Source organism: Homalodisca vitripennis, chromosome 4 (assembly GCF_021130785.1).
Source record: "Homalodisca vitripennis isolate AUS2020 chromosome 4, UT_GWSS_2.1, whole genome shotgun sequence".
NCBI classification, from domain to species: Eukaryota; Metazoa; Arthropoda; class Insecta; order Hemiptera; family Cicadellidae; genus Homalodisca; species Homalodisca vitripennis.
In genome coordinates, this window is record NC_060210.1 from 175,929,371 (window position 1) to 175,956,230 (window position 26,860).

A 26,860-nucleotide genomic window follows, 5' to 3' on the forward strand; every position below is an offset into this window, starting at 1 on the left:
ATGGTTCATACCTTTATAATGCGGCCAAGAGGCTCACGACTATCAATTATCTCAGGAATGTTTAGAATATGATAGAAAAATAATACGTGAATATAGTGTACTGGTTTTCAACAGGAAATTGTGTGCAAAGCCGTGTGCAACTGCTAGTATATATATATATAAGAAAAAAAAAAATATATATATATATATATATATATATATATATATATATATATATATATAAAGTATTTGCTCCGCCAGAACAAGTACTTTCTGTGATTGAATGTTTATACAAAAATTATTATGTTTATAATATATACACTGTATATAATGTTCATTTGTAAAATATATCCATAACAGCTGCAACAATATATAATTAGTACAACTGTATATAATCAGTGTGAAATAAAGTTTAAGCTCTTAAATCTCATTCAATCTGTTTGGGAGCATCACTAGTGACAATTTAGATCAAAGAGTGGAGTACCCAGTAATTTAGAGTATGGTGAAAAATAAACTTATTATTTGAACCAATTCTAAAACAGTTATTACATTTGAAAAGAAGAGTCCAATTTTACTTATACAAGTTAAATAGCAAAACCATTATTTTAATTGACGTTATTTAAATTATGTCAAAGTTATTTTGTTGTATCACCAGACCCATTGCTTCTTCTGACCTGAATGCGAGGTAGCTGCTGAGTAAGGTCAGTGGAATCCCTGAGCCAGGATAGGCGAGGGCTTGGGGTGCCATATACCAGGCAATTGAGCAAGGCAGTGGTTCCTTGACGCACAGAAAGACTATCAGTCTCAGCTTGCACTTGCGGTATCTCCACAAACCTTAGTGTAACTGACCCAGTGTCTAGCAAAACAACAAAAATGTATGATAACTTCTGGCAAAGTATAGATGCAGAGTTAAATAAGGGAATGCAGCATAGAATTATCTTTTGCTACTAAATAAATGCTGAAAAACATTTTCTTTCATTAATCATTTTAAAATTGAGTAAATTCTTTAAATCTATTTTTGTTTAAATTGAAACAAATGTAAATGAACAATAGAAGTCAGAATCTCATGCTGGTGTTGTAAAAGAAATGATTGATTATAAAACAATAAATCACTAGAGATGAATTAAGAAATTTAAATAAAAATTTGATATCATACAAGACAATTAGTACTTATTACAATTACATTATTAAATGGAAATCTGCTGAACCACATGTATAGGCTATAGTAAAACCTGTAATATTTGGCACCTTCTATATCTGTCCAGGAGATAAACGCTAAATTGTTTTGTACAAGTAAACTTTGCGAGATAGAATGCCATTTATAAAGTATAGCTAAATGCTTAATCACTGTGTATGTATATATATATATATATATATATATATATATATATATATATCACTTTAAATATGGCAAAACCTCAAGTTGGCCACTGGGTCAGGATTAGAAGAGGGACTGGATGGGGGGATGAGACAGGGATGGGGGCTTTGTTTCCCTTTAGTCAGCATTAATTTTAGAAACAATGACCATGGTAATATGAATATAAATGTTGTTGTTTCAGGATTAAAATTTGCAGCTAAAATATTATTTAATATATCACAGACAAAAAAGTAGAAATCCTACAAAAACTAAAAAAAAAATTAACTTTGGCTATTTGCTGTATTTAACTTTTAAATTGATGAAATATCTTTCACCAAAGAATAAAAAATTATTAACATTGTTACGTAATTTATGATATTTAATTAATAATTTTAAAATTCAAAATATTTGTACAATTTATTATATGGTTAAATTCATACTTTCATTTTGAAATTTCAAGATTAAACCATCATCTATAAGTCCTCCAAGTTGTGTTATATTTTTACTTTAAGTGATCATCTTTAAAGTGTGGTATTCAGATATGTCCGTGCCATTGGAATTGTGATAAAAGCGGCATACAGAATTAACCATATTGTCTTGTTTCAGTTTATTGCGTACATTATAATTCACGAAAATGCTGCGATTGTGTAGAAATGCATAAAGGTAGTGATTTATGACTGTCGGAAAGCAAATTGTTGCATGAAAAATCAATCAATAACAATGCTATTCTTTTTTTGAAGTTTTTTTTACGATACAAGGTGCGATATGCTGATATAACCGTAGGACGCACCTACGTATAAATATGGTAGAACTTTAAACAAAAAATGTGTTTGTTATTTCTTCTTTCAAGAATAAGAAAATAAATTTAACAAAGGCAAAAACTGAATTTAAAAAAATCACTAAATCTATGCTAAATGGACAAAGACCAAATTTTTTCTTCAGTATTTTAAGGGTTAACTCTTAGTATAAAAAATATGCTTCCTTAACTTGGACCAAGATCACAATATGAATTTGACAAAACTTGTCAGACCAAGATTATGGATCCAGCTCCAAGTGCCTCAGTAACAGATATATTGAAATACCCTCCTCTACCCATGTTGACTGCTCTGTAGTTGTAACTGACAGTCTAGGATACTTGAGTAATGTATGAAATCTGATCATTGAGCTAAAGTTAAAGTTAATGGTGGTGAAACAATTACATCATTTACATCCTTTCTTAACTTTTTGAAATTTGAACTGTAATGGAATATTTTGATATGATATTTGAAAAAAGGATAGATTCTTCTGGTATCATAACACTTCCAGCATTAGATACTGCCTAACTCTCGCAGCGGCAGTGTCTGTTATCAGAGTGATAGAGGTGATATCAGTCACAACAAACAGTGTCGCTGGGCCCTAAAGAACTGTACTATGATACTGACCAGTTCCCACAGCATTTTTGGCTTCACATGAATACACTCCTTCATCGTTTCTCTGCAAATTCCTCAAAGTCACACTCCATTGAGAATCATAATTTCTTTCTTCAAGAACCTGCCTCATAAAACACAGAATGCTAAATCATTGTTGGAAGAGAACAAACTGATAAGATTAGAGTCACTCACATACACTAGTTACGAGGGTAATTCGGAAAGTAAGGTCCGTTTTTTTATTTAAAAAAAACCACACCAGATTTTTTCAAAAAACTAGTTTTATTTGATTCCTGACATCAATCACTATTTTTCTACATAATTTCCACTTTTGTGTAAACACTTGTCATAACGATCTACAAGTTTTTGAATGCCAATGTCATAAAAGTCGGCCCGCCTGCGACGATAACCAGTCTTGTTAACCACTTTAACCGGTGACGTCGAGTGACGCCACTCTATTGACTGGCGTTTCGTTTCTGGGGTTATGTGGGAAACCCATGTCTCGTTACCCGTCACAATGTGATCTAAAAGGTTATCCCCTTTCTGATGATATTGGATCAAAACATTCAAGAACAATACCAATTCTTCTTTTTTTTTGTTCCTCAGTAAGCAGCCTAGGAACCCAACGGCACAATTTGCGAAAATCCAAAATTTCAGAAATTTTAAACAACGTGCTCACGTTTGGAAATTCTATTGCTAATGAAGAAACTGTGAATTGCCGATCTTCACGAATTTTTTCATCGACGGCTTTCACCAAATCTTCGGTGATCACTGACGGCCGACCAGATCGTGGTTCGTCATGGACATTTTCCCGTCCATCTTTAAAACCTCTCACCCACTTCCGCACTTTGCTGTCACTCATTGCATTTGGACCGTACACTTCACTTATCTGTCGATGAATATCCGCTGCTGAAACGTTCCTTGCTGTCAAAAACCGTATTTCACAGTCGGCGGGACGTTCAATAGTTTTAAACATTTTAAAAAGGCACAGACAACAGCAGACTACAACGATTTCACTGCAAATGGCGTCGTTCTGCGCGCAATGCATACCGGGAGTCAGGGCGCATGCGCATTTCGCTGCTCGCTTACTGTTTGTCTGATTAACGCGAATCGGACCTTACTTTCCGAATTACCCTTGTATTTATGGTATTATCTATTCATAAATATACTATAATATTGTTAGTGGTTCCTTCAGCATACAGTACCATATTTTTCTGTCAATGTTTGATCAATAGTATCAGTCTGATAATTATAAGTATGATCCAACTCTGATTTATATATATATATATATATATATATATATATATATATCATAAACCACAACAATACATATGCTAATTGCTAATTGTTGTGGCTTTTTTTTGTACTGTTTATATATATATATAATTAGTTAAGATAAACATAGACAATTATTGAAATCGGATAAATTAATATATGTTAATCCTAACTAATATTATAATTATGAAAGTGAGTTTGTTTGTTCGGTACACTTTCACTCTTAAACTATTCAACTAATTGTACTGAAATTTTATATGAACATTCTTAGGATTCCTGGTTAACAAATCAAATATTATTAATTGAAAAGGCTGTTAAATGTAATAAACATTAGTGTTAACATCAGCTGTTAGTGTAAACATTACTTATGGCAACACAAACCTTTTGTTTAATCAACCATTATTTTATATTTGTTTACATTTATAGTGTGGAAAGCAGAGAGTAAGCTTGGTAACAACACTTCTTATTTCGACCCTTTTCTGTGACCCCAGTTGAGCATAGAGTAAGAAAAATATCCAGATAATAAAATAAAATTTTTAATAAAAATGTACTTTTAGCTATACATTTTAGCAAATGTTAAGTATGCTGTGCTTGATTAGTTCTGCAATAGAGATATAAAAGACAAAGTTACTATCTAACATTTACTATAAATGTGAAGACTTATAAAACCCATTTTAGTTGTTTTGTGACAGAAGTATGCTTCTCAGACATGTACTAATATATATTTTCTTGATCAGGAAACAAGGTAAAATCAACTATGGAGCAAAAAATACTAAGACCAGAGTAAACTACAATAGCTATAAATACAAACTTTTAGAAAGATCTTCTTGATTGTGGGAACAAGGCAAACTCAACATTGGCATCGGAAATATAATCCACACGAACCAGAAGTGCTCATAAAAAGCCTATGAAATTATGTGCAAAGCCATGGGTAACTGCTAGTAATAATTTTATTATTATTTTTATAATAATATTATAATAAAAGTAATCATAAAATTATTATATTGTAATATCACTAAATTTCCATATGAAGTCATAGATCACTTAATGTATTACCTGGATAATACTATTGCCTTTCTTCCATGTGATAGAGGGGTATGGTATCCCAGCCAAGACATGGCAGTGTATGTCGACAGAAGATCCTGAGGTGAACTCTCGTTGGCTGGCTGTGATCTGAACCGCGGGTAGCTCCTGCATGAGCAAGTAGACCCGACCAGATGTTTTTCCACCTGATAACAACATGAGTAACAATGTAAGTTTACATTTTACACACATAAACTGTTTTGGTGTTGTATGGTTGAAAATAGGTTGATTTAAAAATCACACAATATAAATGAGAATAATTTTCAGGCACAACACAATTATGCAACTTTTAACAGAAATCCATTAAAGTACCTCATTGTTTCTTAAAAATGTCTGTGAATATTGGATTATTATAAAAATTGAATATATAAAAACACTAATACATTTTTGTTATACATAACAATAAATTAGCAAATATTTAAAATCCTGTTTTCCTTTCAATTCAACCATCATTGATAACAAATTTTAAACAAAGAAATAATTTAATCAGTAAAAGTTTAAAATGTTATATTGGTATTACAGACATATACCTTGAGATTTGTAAAATTAACTGTACAAAACAAAATGTAAAACTGCTTGGCACGTAATGAAAACTAACAACAAATGTTCAGTTGAATCCAAAACAACCAAAATCTCTCCAGATACTTTCAACACTTTTTTCAGTGAATTAATTGAAAATATTAAGAAAAAAATTGATAAGAATGTTCACACCATAACAGATTTTGTAAACACGACATCCATCACACCTGTACCATTTATCACACTCAATGATGTGATTGGAGCTAGTATAAAATTGAAGAATTCGGACAGTAATGATGTATACTACTTATGTCTAGTAATTTGCTTAAGATAATTAATGTTAACTTAGCTGAATCCCTGTCTCACTACTTTAACCTCTGTCTTCTTGAAGGATACTTCCCCAATGAACTGAAGATTTCTAGAACCTGCCCTATCTTTAAAAAGGGGGGAAAAGATATGCCTGAAATTTATCCCCCCATACCCGTAATTTCAGTAATCTCAAAATTGTTTGTGATTTTGGACTTTGACCAGCTCAATTTCTTTTTTTGAATATAATAACTTCCTTAACATTTCACAATTTTGATTTAGAAAAGTAAAATGTACTTCTGATGCAATTGATAAGTTGAGGTATTAAAGATGTTTTAAAAAGAAAGGTCTTAGCTCAGGCCACCTTCTGTGTCCTGAGTAAGGCTTTTGACTATGTGGAACACTCTGACCCACTGGCATGCGCACAGGGGGTGCCACAGGCACACAGGCACCTGGTAACAAGTTTATTTTTTTGTTATATAACTTTGGTATGCAAATTATACTACTACTGAAGTAAACTAGTAATCTTATTCGGCTCTCCGATATTGGGTTTTACGTATTAATTATGTACATTGTTATGTTTGTAATGCGTTGTTCCTCTCTGTTTTATTTCCTACTGCCCCTCCTCACTCCACTTGAATGGTGTATAGCCCACTGCGAAATTGTTCTGAGGTTTGTAAAATTTCAATTTTTTTAAAAGAATTGTCAAAAAGGTTCAAAACTCATAATTTTGAAAACAATTTTCAAACATTTTCAGGGGAACTAGATATAAAATATGGCTTCCCTCAGGAATCTGTACAAGGCCCATTATTGTTTTGATTTTAATTAACGATCTACCATTCTGTGTGCATAGCAGATCTTACTTGTGTGCTGATGACACAAAATTTAAAAATACTAACCCTGAAATAAAACAACTACAACTATTAGCTCAAAATACTATTAATTGATGAGGCATCAATCTGGTTTGAAGTTAATAGATTCCCTTTGAACGAAGATAAAACTCAAAAAATGTTATTCAGCCTTAGACCTTGTGGCATTGATTCTTCACAGAGATTCGTGGACCATGTTAAATTCCTTGGAATCCATTTGGATAAGGCACTTTCTTGGGGAGTTCATGTTGATTACATTATTTCCAGGCTATCCAGAGTAATTTTTCTTATAAGACCATTAACTCAATGTATTGATGAAAATTATATTAAAGCTGCATATTTTGTTTATTTCCAGTCTGTCTTTAGATATTGTGAAATCCTGATTTTGCAAAAGGAAGTAGTTGAATAATGCCACAGGCACCCTAATGGAACATTGTAAGCCCCTGTTTTAAAAATGTCAGATACAAACTGTAATTAATATTTACATTTATGAATTAATGTCAGATACAAACTGTAATTAATATTTACATTTATGAATTATTGGTAATGTATTAAAGAGTTTTCATCTTATCAAACATAAATCACATGAGTATAACACCAGGAAAAATATAACGCTTTAATTGATTTTTATAGACGTAATGAAACTTGAAATAGTCATATTGTCATGTCAGTTAAAATCTACAATAGTTAGTAACCTTAATAGCTAAATACTCTATAAATACTTTTAAAACTAAATTTCACAACTTCTAGATATGTTCACTAGATGAGTTTTTCAATGTGTCTAACATAAATTTTTAGCAACTATAAACCATATTCTGTTTGTGTTGTAAAATTGTAAACACACCATTCTTTAGTTTATTTTACATTAGTATTTAGTGTCTATGTGATGTACTAAAAGTAAATTTTTTAAAAATCAAATGTTTCTATTAATTACATGAATCAAACACAATCTTTACATAGGTTTTATTTAAGATAAGTAATGATGCCAAGTATGTTTATTTTACACCATCAAAATATCTCAAAGACTATTTTAAATGTTATATTATAAATATGTTTATTTAACTTTTTAACTCTTGTATAGTCTCAAGAACTTTTTTGACTTAGTCTCAACTGGCTGTATTATTGTCTTTGTTAATAACTCGTAAGAGATCATACGACAAATAAAGATTATTTATTTTATTCACATACATTTATTTACTTCCTAATTTACATCTCATATAAAGTTAAAAATAGGTAAATTTTGTTTATAATTAATTCCTCTAAAAGATTTAATTGTCAAACTACATTTAGGAATAGTGATTCTTAAAGAATATATTATATTGCATTACCTTCATTTTGAGCTGTACATATGTACCATCCTTCGTCAGACAACTGTGGAGAAAGTAAGATGAGGCTGTTGTTTCTGTGTATCCGAATCTGTGGAGATTCTTTCACCAGCTCCAAACTTGGTTGTCTTCTTTCTGTATACAAATGAGACCACAGTAGCACCAAGATTGTTTTTGTGTACAAGAATTTTGGAAAAAACGTTGTCAACTTTAGAATAAGCTTCACATTATGACACCCCCTGTACATGATAATAATAACTTATTTTCTCAAACAAGAAAATTTGCAGAACAGTATTTACATTCATGTGCATAATTTAAAAGAAAATACAAACAACAAATGCCATTGTTTAATTTGTCAGGCTGATTTATATTTTATACAAATAATTAACTTTAATTATGTATAAACATTTCTTAACTATACAATAAATCTAAGATTCTTTACTTGTTTGAGAAAATCTAAGGCCTCATTATGCTATGCCTGATTTGAGGCTCATTATTCAAAATTAAATTAAAATAACAAGTGGTTAGATGTACCAACTAATAAAAAAAAACGAAAATAAACAATCTTGATAGTAAAACGAAGATATTTGACATAACTGAAACAGAATACAAATCTAAACATGCCTTTAAATTACTTATCAAAAAAGAATCCATAATCAATATAAAGTTATTAATTACCCAAGAATAGCTAAAATAACATAAAATAACAATGTATAAATCTGTATATATTCATATATAGCAGCACTACACACACACACACACACACACACACACACATATATATATATATATATATATATACTGGGTGTCCCAAACTTATGTACTACAACTTATGTTCATGTTTATAATATTTGTGCCGAGTTTCAACAAAATCGGTAAACCCGTATTAAAAATAAAATTGATTGTATGTAAAAAACAAAATGGCCAATCTAAGGTAAACGAAGCAAGATAGGACTATACATTATATAACGTTTTTCGTTCGGTTTGACCTCCTGAACAATTTGGTGAAGTTTGGTCCTGTAATTTTGGGACACCCAGTATATATATATAATATCTACAAACTACAAAATAGAGATATAAGGTATTAACAAACGAGGGGGGAGGATAGTTAAAAGTAAATTAACTTTAAATTTGTATCTGAAACAAAAAACTAATATTTTATTGTTGAAATAACCATTTTTCAATTTATTTAAAAATGATCGTGTTTGATATTTTTTTCATACTTTCAGGCAATTTATTAAATCACTAGACACTGAGAAAAAAAGAAATATAATTTCTTGTAGAGCTTTTGGGCAGTCAATTATTAAATTATAACTACAGTAGAGCGTTGATTATCCAAAAGTTGGTTAACCGAAAACCAAATTCCGCTGAAAGTTAAATTTTATATTATGATTATGAAAGCTCTTATTGTCGCTAGATCCTAGATGGCACTGTGTGCTCTCATGCATGCCTACACTTGTTCCTTCGCATCTTTGGCAGAGTTTAAAAACGTTAGAAGAAAACTGGGAATACTGGAAATGTGCTATTGATAACGCTCTAAGTCATCCCTCAAACCATAAAATGACAATTCTGCAATTGAGAGAGAAGATGGAAGTTTAAGGTGATTTTTTTGCCAATGAATGTTATCTCAGTTCTTCAACCCATGGACCAGGGAGTGATTGAGGCTTTCAAGCGTTACTAGAAAAGCATTGCTTCGTAGTGCACTAATTGTCCAAGAAGAAAATAAAACAATCCTTAAAATCTACAAAGATACTAACTTAAAGGATGCTATTTACATGGCTGCAGAAGTGTGGGATGATGTCAAAGAGACTGCAATCGGTGTTCCACACATGCACACTAGTTGTCCTTGTTCACTAACTATTGACTCATACCATTTTAGTTGTTCTACACTATGTTTTCAGTTTTCTCTGAACGTTTAAAATGTTTCAGACAATTAGTGATCCGCCGATTGTGAGATTCATTCTCTAATAAGATTTTTGAACGCAAGGAATATGAAACCGGCTTAAATTTATCATCAACTTCGATATTTTTATGGGGAAGATGTGATGAGTAAAGAAATGGTGAGAAAGTGAGTTAGAATGTTCAATGGCGGTTGAACAAATGAGCATGATGAGAATCGGAGTGGTCGGCTTTCTCTCGTCACCAATGATCTGGTAAGGGCAGTTGATGAAAAAATCCAAGAGAACAGACATTTTACTATGACATCGCTATCTGATGATTTCCAACAAATTTCACACATTCTTTTGTACAAAACTATTACGGACAGCTTAGGTTACCGCAGGATGTGTTCCCGATGGGTTCAAAAATGCTCACTGATGTGCACAAAACCAAGAGACTCGGAAGTGCTTTCACTTTTCTCACACAGTACAGTCATGATGGTGAGGATTTTTTAAACAACATTGTGACAGGTGATGAAACTTGGATCCGTGATGTCACAAAGGAGTCCAAACAGCAGTCAATGAAGTGGCAACACATGCAATCCCTTAAGAATCAAAGATTCAAGACGATAATGTCTGCACAAAAAATTATCTGCACTGTCTTTTGGCATCTGAAAGGTGTTTTACTGATTGATTTTCTCCCAAGAGGTGAAACCATTAATGCGGCAAGGTATTGCAAAACTTTAAGAAAACTAAGGCATGCAATTCAAAACAAACGGAGAGGAATGCTCCAAGACAATGATCGGCCCCATACCGCTGGTGACACTCAAACATTGGTTTGACAATTTCGATGGGAGCAGCTCAATCACCCACCCTACAGCCTGGACTTGGCACTGTCTGACTACCACTTGTTCCTGAACATGAAGCGCGAAGGCGGCCAACGCTTTGAAATCGACGATGAAGTGAAAACTGCCATAGAGTCATAGCTACATTCGTTGGTGGGAACCTTCTACAAAGAGGGCATAGGCAAATTAATCACCTGCAGACAAGTGTTAGAACATCGGTGAAACTATTTAGAAAAATAGTTTAGGGTTTGGGCTTTCATATAGAAATAAAATTGTGATGAAAAGATTTGTTTTACTTGTTTTTTTTTTAAACATGGTACTTACTTTCTGAACACGGCTCATACAAATTGAAATATTTATTAAATATAAACTTTTAAAATTATATTATTTTAAAAGATCATTATGAACAATCAGATAGTTTTGATGCAGTTTTCTATGTTGTATTTAAATTTGTTTTACTGAATGTTATGTAATTGTGGTATTTGGTTTGAAGTGACACATTTAATCCCAAATTCTCATCTGTAACACAACTCCACTTGTCCACATCAGTACTTGCGTTTCTGAAATGACTATTTTCTGCATGTTTGAAATTATGCTACTTTTATACTGTTCTCTCTCTCCAACTTAAGACAAAGACATATAAATATCAAAATTAATACTATTCAATGGATTGTTTTATCCACTAGCCAGTGACATATTTCCATTACATTTGTCAAAAAACTTTACTGTTACTATACATAGTGACTATTTCATGGCAATGTTTGATCGTTGAAAGTTCTTCAGTATAGTTGTTGAGAATGATAGAATGATAAAGTTTTAACCAATCATGAGTTCTTAGATTAACTGCTTCTTATATGTACTATGACCTACTTTAATAATACAAATAATAACTTTAAAAAGTAATTTTTACATTTAGTTTACTATACTGAAATAAAGCCAGTACTATTTTATAAAATACTACTTATAAAATACTATTTATAAATCTTATTTGTTGTATTTTTTGTAATAACAATAGTATTTTATAATACCTTTTTCTAATTAGAGAAAAGAAACCTGTAACCTTTATGTCATCTTGATAGTTGTATTTTATTTATTACATTATTTAAAATCTTTTTAGTATAAATTATACAATTTTATAAATTATTACTAACGATACTTATTTCGAAAAACAATGACTAACCATAAGAATTGCTAAAGAATTTAAGAAGTTTTTTCTTTTAGTAATAAATTTAGTAAATAAGTTTGTACAACTGTGGGCAAATTGTTAACAAGGTAGTTTATTACCTGTGGATGTCCTGCTCACAAGACGATACCAGCTGACATTGTAAGCCATGTCACTTGTTACATTACACATCAGGTGTGCCAACACACCAGCCCTTGTTGCCACTTCATTCTGTGTCATCACTTGTGGTGGTGGTCCTGTTAAAGAAAATATTTAAAAAATAGAAAATATTAAGGAGCGCTCTCTTACTGTCAATCACATAGTCAAATCGTGATAGTAACCCTTAGTGTGATATAAGTGACGCAACATGGGAGCCACAAACAAATATTGTACTCTACTGTCAGTTCCTTTCTGTGGCCAGTTATACTTAAAAATTAAATTAAATTTTGTGTATTTTGTCATTGTCTTGAGTATTCTTGAGCAAGTGTGTTTGTTTATTTATTCGTAATTTAAGTGTAATTTTATTTATTTTAACTACATGTAAGGTTTTTTAAAGATTTGACGATGGGACAGGCAGTAGCGTAGCCAGAAATTTCGTTCGGGGGGGGGGTCCGAAACCGGGGTATCCGGGGGACGTTTTGTGTGTTATTTGCCAATGAATTCACTGGTAAAAGGTAAATACCAAAAATATGGAGCTTTAGTAACTACGCCTTATAGAAAGTGGAAAGATGTAATAGGCAAATTAAACTCTCACAGCAACTCTTAGTACCACAAATTTTCTTGTATAGCTACATAAACTTTACGAAGTTCGATTCTGGCCGAGTAGAAGGTACCAAAGTGATGTTGGATTCACTGGATAAGAAAGAAAAAGAACAAAACAGAGCTTCACTCAAGCGTATAATTGACTCAAATATATTTTGTGAAGAAAATGAAGTACCCCTTCGGGGATATTGGGCCACTGACGGCCGAAAAACCCTTTAGAAAAGAAGGGCGATTTGTCGAGCGTTGCTCGGGTACAGATCAAACTAACGGTCGGAAAATGCACCGGAAAAAACTCTACTGATTAGAAGTTCCGGCACTTTGGATTTCATTGATTGAGCGTATTTATGAACGATTTATAATGACGATTTTTTGTATCATTACACTGTAGACGAGCATATAATTATCGGAAAAATCACTTTCGGTTGGAAATAAAATACACCTGAAAACCTCTAATGATTAGAACTTCAACTACTTCGGACTTCGGTTATTGAGGTAAACGTGGTATTTTTTGATTGAGTTAGGACGACGATTTTTTGTTATCATTAAACTGTACTCGACTACCTATATAATTATCGAGAAAAAATCACTTCCGGTCGGTAAATACCGAAGAAAAGCTCTCTACTGATTCGTTTTGACGATTTTGGATGTCAGTGGTTGAGGTAAAAGTAGTAACTTATAATCATGTTAGGACATTGATTTTAGAGATTAATTCAACGCCGATTAATAAATATATAATTATCGAGAAAAAAAAAATCACTTCCGATCGGAATATACTAAGGAAAATGAAATAATACCTCAGTCAGTGCAATCCAAAGTAGTCGGAACTTCTTATCAGTAGAGTTTTTCCGGTGTATTAGCGATTTTTTAAATTTTTCTTTGATAATTATATAGGTATTAGTCGGCGTTCAATTGATACCTAAAATCAATGTTCTAACATAATTCTAAGTACCACTTTTATCTCAACGACTCAACCAGTGAAATCCAAAATCGTCAAAATCTAAATCAGTAGAGCTTTTCCTCGGTATATTCCGACCGGAGGTAATAATTAATACTTTTTTATTGTGTCAACAATTATAAAAATTGCATACAATCGTCAAAATTAAATTATTTAGAAATATGTATATCTATTTTTAAATTGCCCCCATTCATACCCGTTCATACACAGTCCACACTCATTCCTAAGACTCATACATACTTACAGCCATACGTTTAAAACTCTTCTAAAATTTACCACCAGAAATAGAGGATGATCGAATTACTTTAAATTTCATCCCAGCGGCTCATCATAAACTCTTCCACCGAATAAAACACCCTCAACACCAAAAAGTGTCTCAATCGAGCTTTAAATTTTGTTGGTTCATTCAAATTTTTGATTTTATCAGGGAGTTTGTTGATCAACTTAACACCAACCTCGAATGGCAGACGTTTGAATGCGGCTGTTCTGTGCGGATGTAACCGAAGGTTGTCCCTGGCCTCTTGTCCCCGTATTGATGGAACGTCCCTGCCCCGGACCAAACTCGCACTTAAATCGGCAGTACAGGGGCGACATCGAGGATGTAGAGACAGGGCAAAGTTAGCATATCCCAGCTCCCTAAAGGCATCTCTGCATGAATTTCGGGATTTCAATTTTGAAATGATGCGGACAGCTTTCTTTCGACTTCTAAATACTCGCTCAAATTTGTATTTAGAACAGCTGCCCCATAGCCTCAACTCGTACGTTAGATGGGGGTGTACAAGGCCGAAGTAGGCCATTTTTAGTACATCCCGGGAGCAAAATTTTGAAAAGGTTCCGTATAGCATAAATGCCTCAAGAAACCTTTGAGCAGGTACTTTCAATGTGATTGTCTCAAGTCAGACTTCGATCAAGGTACATTCCGAGGAACTAGGTGGAATCAGTTTCCTCTATGAGGACATCGTCCGCCATCACAGCAGCGCGATCCTCAATCTCTCTTTACCGCAAACAGAAATTTAGTGCTTTCGATTTGGAGTTATTGGTCCTCAGATTTAATAAAAAAAAAAAAACTGAATACATGAATTCAGTTCTAAAAAGAAAATGATTTCTAATTCATGTTTTGTTGGAGCTTTAATGCAGCGTCAACATACTGGACCATTTTCCCCTCTCAGGAGCGATGAGTTCAGCCTGCTGACGTTACACAAGGAACAAGACTGGTCCAAGTATAGATTCCCTGTGGGACTCCATAGGAAAAAAGTCGCTAATTTAAAGTAATTTAATTGTTTTTTTTTTTCTCGATAACTATATATGTATTAGTCGGCGTTGAATTAATACCTAAAATCACTGTCCTAACATAATCCTAAGTACCACTTTTACCTCAACCACTCAACCAATGAAATCCAAAATCGTCAAAACTTGAATCTGTAGAGAGCTTTTCTTCGGTATTTTACCGACCGGAAGTGATTTTTTTTCTCGATAATTATATAGGTACCGTGTACAGTTTAATGATAACAAAAATCGTCGTCCTAACTCAATCGAAAACCCCACGTTTACCTCAATCATTGAAGTCCAAATTAGTTGAAGTTCTAATCAGTAGAGTTTTTCAAGTGTATTATATCCGACCGAAAGTGATTTTTTTCGATAATTATATACACGTTTACAGTTTAATGACACCTAAAATCAACGTCGTAACTTAATTCTAAGCAGTCACTTTACGTCCCAATGACGAAATTTGAACGAAGTGGTCGCTAATTTAACTGTTCGCCATGTTACGGTTCAGGTTACTTTGCGACGTCACGTGACCGCGCCCTATAGAAAATACCGTGATTACACTACACTATCCGAAAGGCCGAGCCCAAAAGTATCGTTTGATACTTTATGATTTAAACGAAGGACAATAATATTTTTAACAACGGTCACTTCAATCAGTGAAATTAATCAATTTAATGTTTGTAGACAAGAGTAATGATAACTGTCCTTTTTTTCCTGCCCCATGCTTTATTTTTTAATATGTCTTAAAATTTTCGGGGGGGGTCCGGACCCCCTGGACCCCCCCCTTCGCTTACACCACTGGGGACAGGATTCTTGAAACTAAAAATCATCAAAAATAACAATTTGGATTGATCACAGAAAGTTATGTAAACTTAATTTATCCATAGTCAAGTGTCAATCCAGGAAGTAAAATATGCATAAAAAAGAATAGTAATAATTAAAATAATAAACTATTAAATTTATGTTCTATGTTGTATTTTCTTAGTACAGTACTTATACAACTTTAGCTCACCTGGAAACTTTATTTATTATTACTACTACTCTTTTATTTAAATAATCAAAATATATTATAGTATACCTGTTACATGTACTACAGTGTTTTTGATAACACTTCCAAATACTTTGGGAATTTGAACTTTGCAGAGATACTTTCCAGCATCTTTCATCTCTACAGCTGGGATTTGCAGTGGTACTTCTGCTGTTTGGCTAAAAATAACACTAAGAATTAATTTTCTGCATTTTATAGAAATGTACTAATCTTTATTGGTTCAAATTCAAATTCTTTATTTCTAGAATTATTCTTCACAATATTCAGCAGTGTCAGAAACAAATTCAGCATAAACAATCATCTATGATATATCTCGCCTAGGCCTAATAACAAGTGTATGTCCAATTACAGCAAAATAATAATTGATGTCATATGTACTGATATTAATCAATAACGTTTTACACTATTCTTGAAACAGTAATTTCAAGGTATTTAAGATGAGAAGGAACTGAGTTTTAGAGTTTAACGTCTGTTTTAGCAAAACAATTCATAGTGGTTTTAAGACTACGTTGATATATTCTAAGAGAATTTGAGTTTCTAGTCATATGGTTATGATCGGATCTATCTGAAGATGAGGCCAGACAGTGAATAAGGAGTATTATCTTGAGGTCCTAAGGCGGCTACAAGATGCAGTGCGAAGGAAACGACCTGAACTGTGGACAAGCTATGACTGAATCCTGCACCACAACAACGTACCAGCTCATTCCTCAAATCTTATTCAGCGTTTTTTGGTCAAACAACATCAACCAACTACGACAGCCTCCCTACAGTCTTGACATAGCTCCTTGTGACTTCTGGCTATTTCCGAAATTAAAAATTCCTTTGAAAGGAAAAAGATTTAATGATGTTGAACAAATAAAACAAAATGCGACGAAGGAGCTGTTAGCCATTCGCAAAGTGAATTTAAGGTGTGTTTCCGGAAGTGGGAGGAGCGTTGGAATAAGGTAGTGGTTTGTGGAGGGGAGTACTTTGAAGAGGACCAGATTACCGTTACCGCCGAGTAACGTCAGTTCATGCCAGACGTCAAGGCCGGATACTTTTTGGACACACCTCATATACTCTTGAACACTTTTATTGCATAAAATTTTCACATGGCTACACCATTTTATGTTACTCTGAAAAATGACTCCTAAGAATTTAACATAGTCAACGTTCTGTTGGCTAGAAGGGTTTAAACAAAATACTACAGTCTGGGGTTTATCTTTACTGTAAGTAAGACAGAGTGAATTGGCAGCTGACCAATCCTCGATATGTAACTAATAGCAGACATAATAGGACAATAGCAGCCTAATAGCAGACATGAAGGTCTCTTTGTAAAACTCGTTACAAAGAGACCTAAGTCACTACCTTTGTTTTAATGAGTATTTTGAAGTTGAAAAAGGAAAAAAAAATTGTTATACCCACAATTCAGTGAATACAAGCACATTGTTTATCATTTTTATCAGGGCCGGCCTGAGGCGAAAATTGCAAGTGTGTAAGACTCACATTTTATGCCCTTACCGGGGTGTGAACACCCCCAGGTGCAAGGAGGGAGGTCCAGGGAAAATTTTTGAAATTAAGGTCTAAAAAACACAGATTTTGTGCACTTTTGCACCTTTTAGAACATTAAGTTTGTCTCTCAATTATATTTTACTTGTACAGCCAGCTCATCTGCAAACATAAAAGAGCTCACATGGTTAGTAGCAATAGTACCAGGTAAATCATTTATATAAGTAATAAAAAATACTGGGCCCATGATTGAGTCCTGTGGGACACCAGTTCTTACATTTAAGTATTGTGAAAAGTAGCCTTCATTATCACCATAAAATTTTCGTTTTGTTTTTGTGTTCTGTTTCATTTTTCTTCACTGATATAGGGAAGCATGTCTAAGTCTGGGTCAGAGTTACCAACTTTGATTAGACAGATCCAAGTGCCGTCAATTAGTGCTACATTGGACATGTTAATTAATTGCAGTGTTCTATAACAGCAGGCAAGTCATTAGAAGAGGTCCCAGAATTGGGCCCTTTGGCACTCCATATTCAACAAGTTTATATAAGTAATGAGCTGCAGATGTATTAATAATTACTGTTTGTTTTCGATTGGTAAGATAACACAGCATCCATTTAAGAACCAATCCACTAATCCACCAATACCAGAATACTTAAGTTTTTCAATTTTCAATATTGAAGATTACTGTGGATCACACGGTCAAAAACCTTTGACAGATCGCAAAACACCCTAGCGGCTTAATGAAATCCATCAATTGCCTCCCCTACATATGTTATCAGTTGGTTTATGGTATCACAAGTGCTTTTGTCTTCCATAAATCCAAACTGATTTGAGTCAATGATATTATTTCCTTCAAGATATTGGGTTAGCCTTTTGACAACTGTTTTGTTCAAAGACTATGGATATAGCAGGCAGGATAGCACTTAGTCTGTAGTTCCTCATATCTAATCTATCTCCCTTTTTAAGAATGGGGGGGGTTATGTTAGAATATGTTAACAAGTCGGGGAAGACATCAATGCTATACGAATTAACATTCTAAACCTATGAATCAAAAGTTTGATATTCCGAGACAACAAATAAACATGAAATCTACCTTTCTTTTGATTAAACTGGAAAGGATATATTTAATACCTATTGAAGTGTTTTATGACTTCTCTTATTAATAATTATAGCATTCTTTTAACAATATTGATGGATTACTTCAATCACATCTTATTTAAACTATGTTGTTTATTACAACTTAAAAAGTGTTTAATATATATAAAACTTACTTATATTTCAACAATCTAGTTTTGACAGCCCCATCCTTGTACCAACGGACAGTGAATGGCACCAAGGATTCCACTCTACAGACCAGAGTCAAAGGGTGACCAGACCGACCCTTGTAAGTGGATGCAATATTCACAGTTGGAAGTTCTGTATCATTACAAGTTCATTACACATATGTATTAACTGAAGTAAACATTAACTGATATTTGTAGATATATAAAATAAGTTAGCAAAATATTGTAGAGCCCTTACTGTAAAATAAACACTGTATACTTTTACAAACTTTCATTGATGAATAAGTAAAAAAAAAACAAAAAACAAAAACAATGATCTATGTAGGTTTTTATAAGTTCAACGTGATCGGATATTTACTGAAATTTCTTTAACAATTCTATAATGATTACATTTTTTGTCATGTATAGCTTAAAGTCAATAGAAAATCTATAGCCTATGACAAACTAAAATTTTTTGACTGATGAAATCCGATTTCTGTCCATCATTTGTATGCATGATAACTGTCGAATAAGGTCACTTAGAGGCTTAAAATCATAGCAATTATAAAATTAAAGTGGCTATCAGTACTTCACATATGTGTACGTATATATACTCATATGAATGTTTGCATATGTCTAGGACAGTGCTCTTAACATAGAAATAATACCCACCTGAAAATCACTATATGCATGTTACTTAATAATATTAATTAAACAAAATTAGCATTTTTTTACAGTATGCAACACAAAGAGACTTTCATATTACCTCTACTTGAATGAAAACTAGGAAAAAAGGTAAATAATTCTGTAAATAACATGTATATTGATAAAACTAGTATTAAAATATGTACACAATTTTTGTCAAGTATGTTGATGATATTTACATTATGATTAATATAAAGATAATTTGAATATTGTTTTCTCTCAAATCTTTTCTAAAGTTGGGGGGGAGGAGGTCACGAGCCTCCGCGATGGGATGCTATCCGTGTACTTAAATTAGCAATTTTACTACTACACTATGCAACAGAAAGAGACTTTCATATTAACTCTACCTGGAGGCTGGGCACTTATTGCTGTTGGTGTTATCCTCTTCATTGGATAGCTGTCTTTGCCATAACCACATACCTAAATAAAAATCTCAATTAGTTCAACTAAAACAAACAAGCAAAAGATTCTATTTGCTTCATAATATTACAATAATGCTGTTCTTTTGAGTAATATTACAAATGAAATAGCTTTGTATATTTTCACTCTCGAAAAACATAACTTATTATAGATAAATAAAAGTATTTTTATTAGACACTGCTCAGTGATATTTCAGATATTTTTTTCAAAGCTCACTTATAGTTTTTCAGGTTTATAACCTATAATTGCAGTGACATAACAAAACACTGATGCTTTGGTTAAGATATCAATGATATAGATTGTAATTTGATGCTTTCATAGTGAAATGTTTTTATTTTTTCCAAAATTAACCTGCAGCTATGATACATGAAAATAATCATAGTTAACTACACTGAGATAGAAGAGGTCATTAGGTGGGATGAAAGGGCCCCCAGTGTAGAGGCCGGGCTGACCAGACACAGGCTGCAGGGGGATGATGTCCAGGACTGAGCCGTTCAGGTGCACCACTTCCAATCTCGTGAAGTTGTGCAACTTGACAGGTTCAGTGGCCCTTATCAGCACTGAATTAAATGCAGCTGAAAATCAAAATATTATATCATACTTGTATGTTGTTGCTATTTTTACGTTAAGTCAAGTAACATTCCAAAATTTTGAAATAATTTAACTAAATTTGACCAGGTTTCAAGTAGTAAAATATAAATCAATCTTAGTGTAAAGGCTGTTAAGTCATAAGAATTTAGAGTAAAGGTTTTATTTATAATATCAGTTTACTACATTACTAACTCACTTTCTATACAATCACCAGTTTTGAACACTTTGCACTGTGTGCGTTTTATACCACTCTCATTAGAAATTGAGCCAGTTGACAATCACTTTTGATTTTCTGGTAGTTTTCAAATAGTTGTCCACCAAGCCATTTTCTCAATTACAAGAAAGGCACTATGTACAAGATCAGAACTGTATGTAGGGTGGTAAAAAAATCTCCCATAAAAATATTTAATTTCCTTTTTACTTACAGCAGTTATATGAGGATACAAAATAGTATCACGTTGGATGATACTTTCCCATTTATTACAAAACTGGGAGAAACAACTGTTGTGGACATTGTGTTTTCATTCATTAACTGGCAAAAAACTAATGAATAAAAAAACAACATTATTTGGCTTTCTAAATAATCAATAGGTAGCTGCATACATGAAACTGTATTCAAACCTATAAATATGTATATAAGTTAATGATCCTTATGTTAGGAATACACCTTGTAAATATATTATACATGAAAAGTGTCTTCTATACTTCAGACAGTAGAGTTTAATGATAATAATTGATTATAAGATTCCATTTTAACAGTTTACGTAAAGTAAATATTTCTATAAGTGGATTCTTAAATCTCTTAATTGAATTAACATGTGACCAACCTCTGATTTGTTCTAATATCTTATTATTACAGTACTTAGAAGCTCTAAAGTAGTTTTTAAAACAAGATATTATATTTGTATTAAATAAGATAAAACACTGTTCACAAGAAAACCATTGACCATATACTGTACATATACTAAATTGTATACAGCTTTCTCAGCATAATTAATTAATCTGTAGTTTTGTAAAATTATGTATTATTGTTATCTTACATTTTAGAAAACTTTTTTGTTATTATCTTGAAATAATATATGTTTATTGTTAGCTTTTACCAGAAGACTGAATGTTACTCAACACAAAAGCATTAAAACTACAGTTCTATAAAAGAACATAAGAACACCTGTTATAATTTCACAGTATGAATTATATAATGATAATTTACAATATAATAATAATAATATAAGTGTTATTCGATAAATTGAACATAAAAAATATAACTAAATTGTGCGTGAAGTACTGTGGCCATGGCTAGTCTATTTCTGATGCTTAATACGGAACATTAAACATAGAGGAATGAGCTCTTCCAATCCTCTTGTTATGACAAAATAAATAATTAAACTATGACAGCTATAACTGAATATATACTACACAAAGATTGTGTTTACATTTTAAAGGTCTGTGATAAGTCTCTGCCATGTTGGTGGTGGGAATAACAGAGAAGCCATGGACAAAGTCTGAGCCGCTGAGGCCAGTGGAACGAACTGTGTGTTGTGAGTCACTGCCAACCTGTAGAGTCCATACTCCTGGAGGAGGCTCCTGTAACCATCACTTAGTATCAATCAATCAATCAATAATTCTTTATTCATTAGTTGTACAATACGGTACATCGAATAGTGTCATACATTACTTATATATATATATAAAAGTACTAAACATACTCAAGTTCCTCTATTAAATAGAAAACTAAATCAATCAAATAGTTTTTTAGTTTTTTTTAAATTTGTTAATATTATTTTCCATCTTTATGCTTTGAGGAATATTTTTCAGAAAAATATTCCTGATATACATAGTTTTTTTCGTGTACATTTCAAGTCTATGATGATCATTGATGATTTCATTCTTATGGCGTGTGTTATATTTGTGCACATTATTTTCTAAGTTAATTTGTTGGCCATGATTGAATTTAAAATATAGGATGGTTTCATATATATAAAGTCCAAAAAGTGTTATTATTTTTAATTCTTTAAAGCAATTTCTAACAGATTCTGAGTATGGTGAGATCATACAAGTCTCTCATTCAGGCTAAATGTGGTGGGCATGATGAATATCAATGACAATCTATGAACCAATGAGGCTGGTACAGCAAACTGTATATTAATCATTATGAATTATCCTAGAATATAAAATAGTCAAAGTCCAATGTTTTATAAAGGTTTGAATTTATCATGCAATTAAATTTCCAATGCAGAAACCAAATTTCTCTTAAAAACTCATTTAAATCATGTTTAAACAGTTGTTCTTTGTATTTTTGTAAATTACTTCTAATAAGTAGTTTCTAATAACAGTTGTATAACAAAAGTATGATTTGGCTCTGATTTTATGGATTTATCCAAAAACCATTTGTGCAAATGTAACCTTTAGCAAATATACACATAACCGTCTTTTATAAATACAGTATTTTTCTTAGTCAAAAGCATATTTACAAATTTAAATTCACCTGTCTGACATGTAATTAAATGTTAAATAAATAAGCATCAGCTAACCATATACAGATCCTGAAAAAAGTGGCTATCAGTCTATTTATCAAGTTGTCTGATAGTAATACAACTGTTATTTATATGTTGGATGATCGGTTTCAAGTGTATTAAACTAGAAAATATAGTCTATAACTTGAGAAAAAAATTATAGTTTCCTATTTTTAACCCTTTAACCTCAACCAAAACTAGTGGGCTTACAATCAATTTCTATATAGGAAAAAACCTTTATCGATTTCAAGAAAAACAAGGTTGTGTTTTATACTACAAAATTGGCTCTTGGCTCCTGGGTTATTATAGTAACATCCATTTGACTGACTTCAGTTAAATCGCCTTCATATATAAATATATATCTATATATATATATATATATATATATATATATATATATATATATATATATATATATATATACTATTGCAATGAAAAACATAACTTTGATGGACAAAAAGGTTGTACTGGCTGTAATGAGATAATCTTTAAGAAAAAGTAACTTACGTCCATAAAGGAAAAGAATAGTGTAGCCCTTACTGATCTCTCACTCAGCTCAAATGAAATCTCAGGCAGTCATCCTCTCAGCTTGCCAGCCATGGCTATTGCCATTCAGTGATTGAGAAACCAGTATTAATATTTGACCCTTTAAATGACTGTGATTCGAAAGCAGTTCTCAAGCATTTATAACGTTTACTAGCTTTAAGCTTAAAATGTTTATGATTGGTTATTTATTATTTGCTTTTAAACATACCAAGTAGTATGTAATTTAAGTTATTGTACCTAAATCAAAAGAATTTTTAGTTGCAAACAGAGACACTTTTGTGGGAAGGAGGGGGAGGAAGGGACCAGTTCCCTCCAAAGAGAATTTTATTTAAAATAATCGATCACCTAATAGCCCATTGAACTTTGAAATAAATCACAATCAAATATATAAATTTTAACCTTACAACTATTTTAGTACATGAAATATACGAAACTGCCCATATAATAATTCTATTTTTGTTCAAAACCCTATATTTGAATTTCAGCGTCACACAACAACTTCAAAAGTAAGATTAGTTCTTACAATATTTACTGGCTTCTACTGTAGCGCGCACGCACACTACTATTTTAATATAGTAATTTTTAGATGGTATTTTAGTAATTACACAGTGTGTAAATTAACTGGACTAACCCAAGTCCCTTTAACCGCGTGATGTGAGGTGACTGGCCGTGCTGAGGAAATGCAAGGGTCAGCACTCGTCAGCACGGGTCGGCAGTCGAGTTGAGGGCTCGGAGGTAGGCGGAGGGATTGGCAATGTAGAGTGTGTGAAGTAAGTTTATTTTGGTGGAGTGAGATGCGAACACACCGGTACACATATAGTAGTTTGGGTGCGCCTACGAGTGTTTTAGTGCATTTTGAATATAGATTGGACTCAAACAAAGGAGAAACGTGAGTAATTATTTCAAGACCCTTCTCAACCACTATTCTAAATTTCCCTACGAGCTAGGGTGGTGGCAGCAAAACGCTATCCCTTTTATTAACCATGAGCCTCTCTGGCTAATATCGGAGGGCTTACAGTGGTGACCAGCGGTGGGATACGATAATTAAACCAGCAAATTATTTCAAAATGATTTCAAAACTTTAAAAGAACTCTAAAAGAAATAAAGAAGTGTACCACGTGGTTGAGAAAATTATTAGAACATTTCAGTTTACACTCCATTATCCAAATAACTACTATTCTAAATTCATTTACAAATTAATTGCAATGTTATATTTCTAAATTTCGAGTAAATTCAACTTATATGAACGAAGATGGACTTGGATTAGTTCTGTGTGCTTATTACACCATGTGCAACGCCATTACACTATGAAGCGGAAGTTGGACGCCATCATCATACGTCATCATAGAACATAGAAAGGAACAAGGAGGGCATACGTCACCGGACATCCAGTGATCCAGACCGGAACTACCAACTGCCGACCACTGTCTACGCAGATGTTGTCATCTCCGTCAACGCAGTCACGATCATCCACAGCCTTCGAGATGGCAGCCCTGTCACTATTTGGTGAGCAGTGGGAACTTTGTTAAATTAAATTAAATTAAATCATTGGCGAAACCTAAGATTAGACTACGTATTATTAGTAAATAGTTGGTTAAATAATATGGTTCAAAATGCTTTGGAAATAAATGGTGAATGCAGCATTGAGGCCAGGCTTTAAGCATTAAACTTCTTTATTGACAAACAGATTCAGAATTATTTAAATAAGAGAAATTAAAAGGATAACATCCTAGTATTTTATTTTGCCAAAGCCTCCATGTCAGGTCGTCACCTCCAGGGCATTCAGTCCATCATGTTTTCAGCGTAAATATAAGCAGAATAACGTGTTGATTAAAATCATTTGCTTGGAAATAGGGATATGCCAATGATTCTATATTAGCTTACTGTTCAATTTGATTGATAATTCATTAATATCTGTATACAAAAAGAAACCCGTAGAAATTTTAATATAAGTGTAAAAGAATATAATAGCAATAATTGTTGGAAGTAACTTGTTGCTGACTTATAAAAAGGGTAAATTTCGAATTATACTGAAAACAAAGTGATATCAGTTAATGTGATTAACTATTAGAGTATATAAGTAATAGCACATAGTATATCATATAACAAATACGATTATTTAATATTATTGCAGCTGTATTGAGTCACATTACAGTATTGATATACTTGTATATCGAGGCATTGTTAGACTATTGATCCATTGATAACTCAATACTACCGATTAGTGATTGGTATCATTTGGAAATCGAAAAACTTTATTGTTTGATTGATCCATTATCGAAAATTGAAAAAAAAAGGGGAAAAGTTATTTTACTGAAAAATAGGGAAACTAGTTATTCACATTGTTGCTGTCAATGTCTTTTAGGGATTTCATTTAGAGCGTTTAAGTTTAACTATTGAATATCACTGATAACCTAGAGAATTGTATAGCTACTGTATTCCAAAGAGGAAAACCAAATTTTTTTTAAATTATTAACGATGGGCACTGTACACCTAGAAGGGAAGACCGTTGAGGTCCAAGACGCCTTTGATGCCATATCGAATAAAGTGAGGTCGCTTCAAGTAACACTAGATGAAACGTTAGCCAACGCTTCTACCTCCGCGGTGAACAAAACTGAAACATCTCCGTACCCGATGGACATGACCCTTGCAGACAGCAAGCCGTCATTTGAGCTTGTCTCAAGTATAGCCCATTACGATGGAGAGAAAGCAGATCTAGTCGCCCCCTTCTTTGACAACATCGAAGGAATTGGAGAGCTCAGCAATTGGAGTGAAGCTCAAAAACTTCAAGTTTTAAAACTTAAACTAACAGGCAGTGCTCTACAGTTTGCAAAGTCAGACGAAAAATGTAAAAACTCAACAACTTTAGAAGAAATAAAAGCTGCTTTTATGGAAAGATTCGGCGATAGCCTACCAGATCATTACTACTTCGAGCAATTGGCTAGCATACGACAAAACAGAGGAGAAACTATTGAGCAGTTCTCTGACCGAGTAAAAAGGGTCAGTGATAAAACTCTAAGAGTTACAAACAACGCTGAAGCAAACCAAATTCTGAGAGAAGAGGCCGATAGAAGAGCCATGGATGCCTTTGTAAGAGGATTAAATGGTGAAATAGGACGGCAGACCAGGATCAAGTTCCCTAAAACATTCAGAGAAGCTGTAACCACGGCGATAGCTCTAAACAACTTAGAGAAAAGACCATCCGAATTTGAGGAGAAGACAAGGCGAGTTTTTGGAACGATCACCGATACTACGTGTTACACTTGTGGGAAACCAGGCCATAAAGCCAGAGAATGCC

General features: G+C 32.8%; 1 protein-coding gene across 1 annotated transcript in view; it reads right to left on the reverse strand.

Annotated features, from left to right (window-relative positions):
• Nucleotides 1-26,860, reverse strand: part of LOC124361308 (hemicentin-1-like) — a 150,750-nt gene that overhangs the window by 99,409 nt on the left and 24,481 nt on the right. The window contains exons 5-14 of the mRNA XM_046815354.1: nt 21,937-22,087; nt 20,303-20,487; nt 19,840-19,912; nt 18,797-18,941; nt 16,068-16,195; nt 12,126-12,260; nt 8,123-8,254; nt 5,074-5,246; nt 2,758-2,866; nt 654-835 (exon numbers count right to left, since the gene is read on the reverse strand). Coding sequence (XP_046671310.1) covers nt 654-835; nt 2,758-2,866; nt 5,074-5,246; nt 8,123-8,254; nt 12,126-12,260; nt 16,068-16,195; nt 18,797-18,941; nt 19,840-19,912; nt 20,303-20,487; nt 21,937-22,087 — 1,413 coding nt within the window. The remainder of the gene's footprint in view (nt 1-653; nt 836-2,757; nt 2,867-5,073; nt 5,247-8,122; nt 8,255-12,125; nt 12,261-16,067; nt 16,196-18,796; nt 18,942-19,839; nt 19,913-20,302; nt 20,488-21,936; nt 22,088-26,860) is intronic.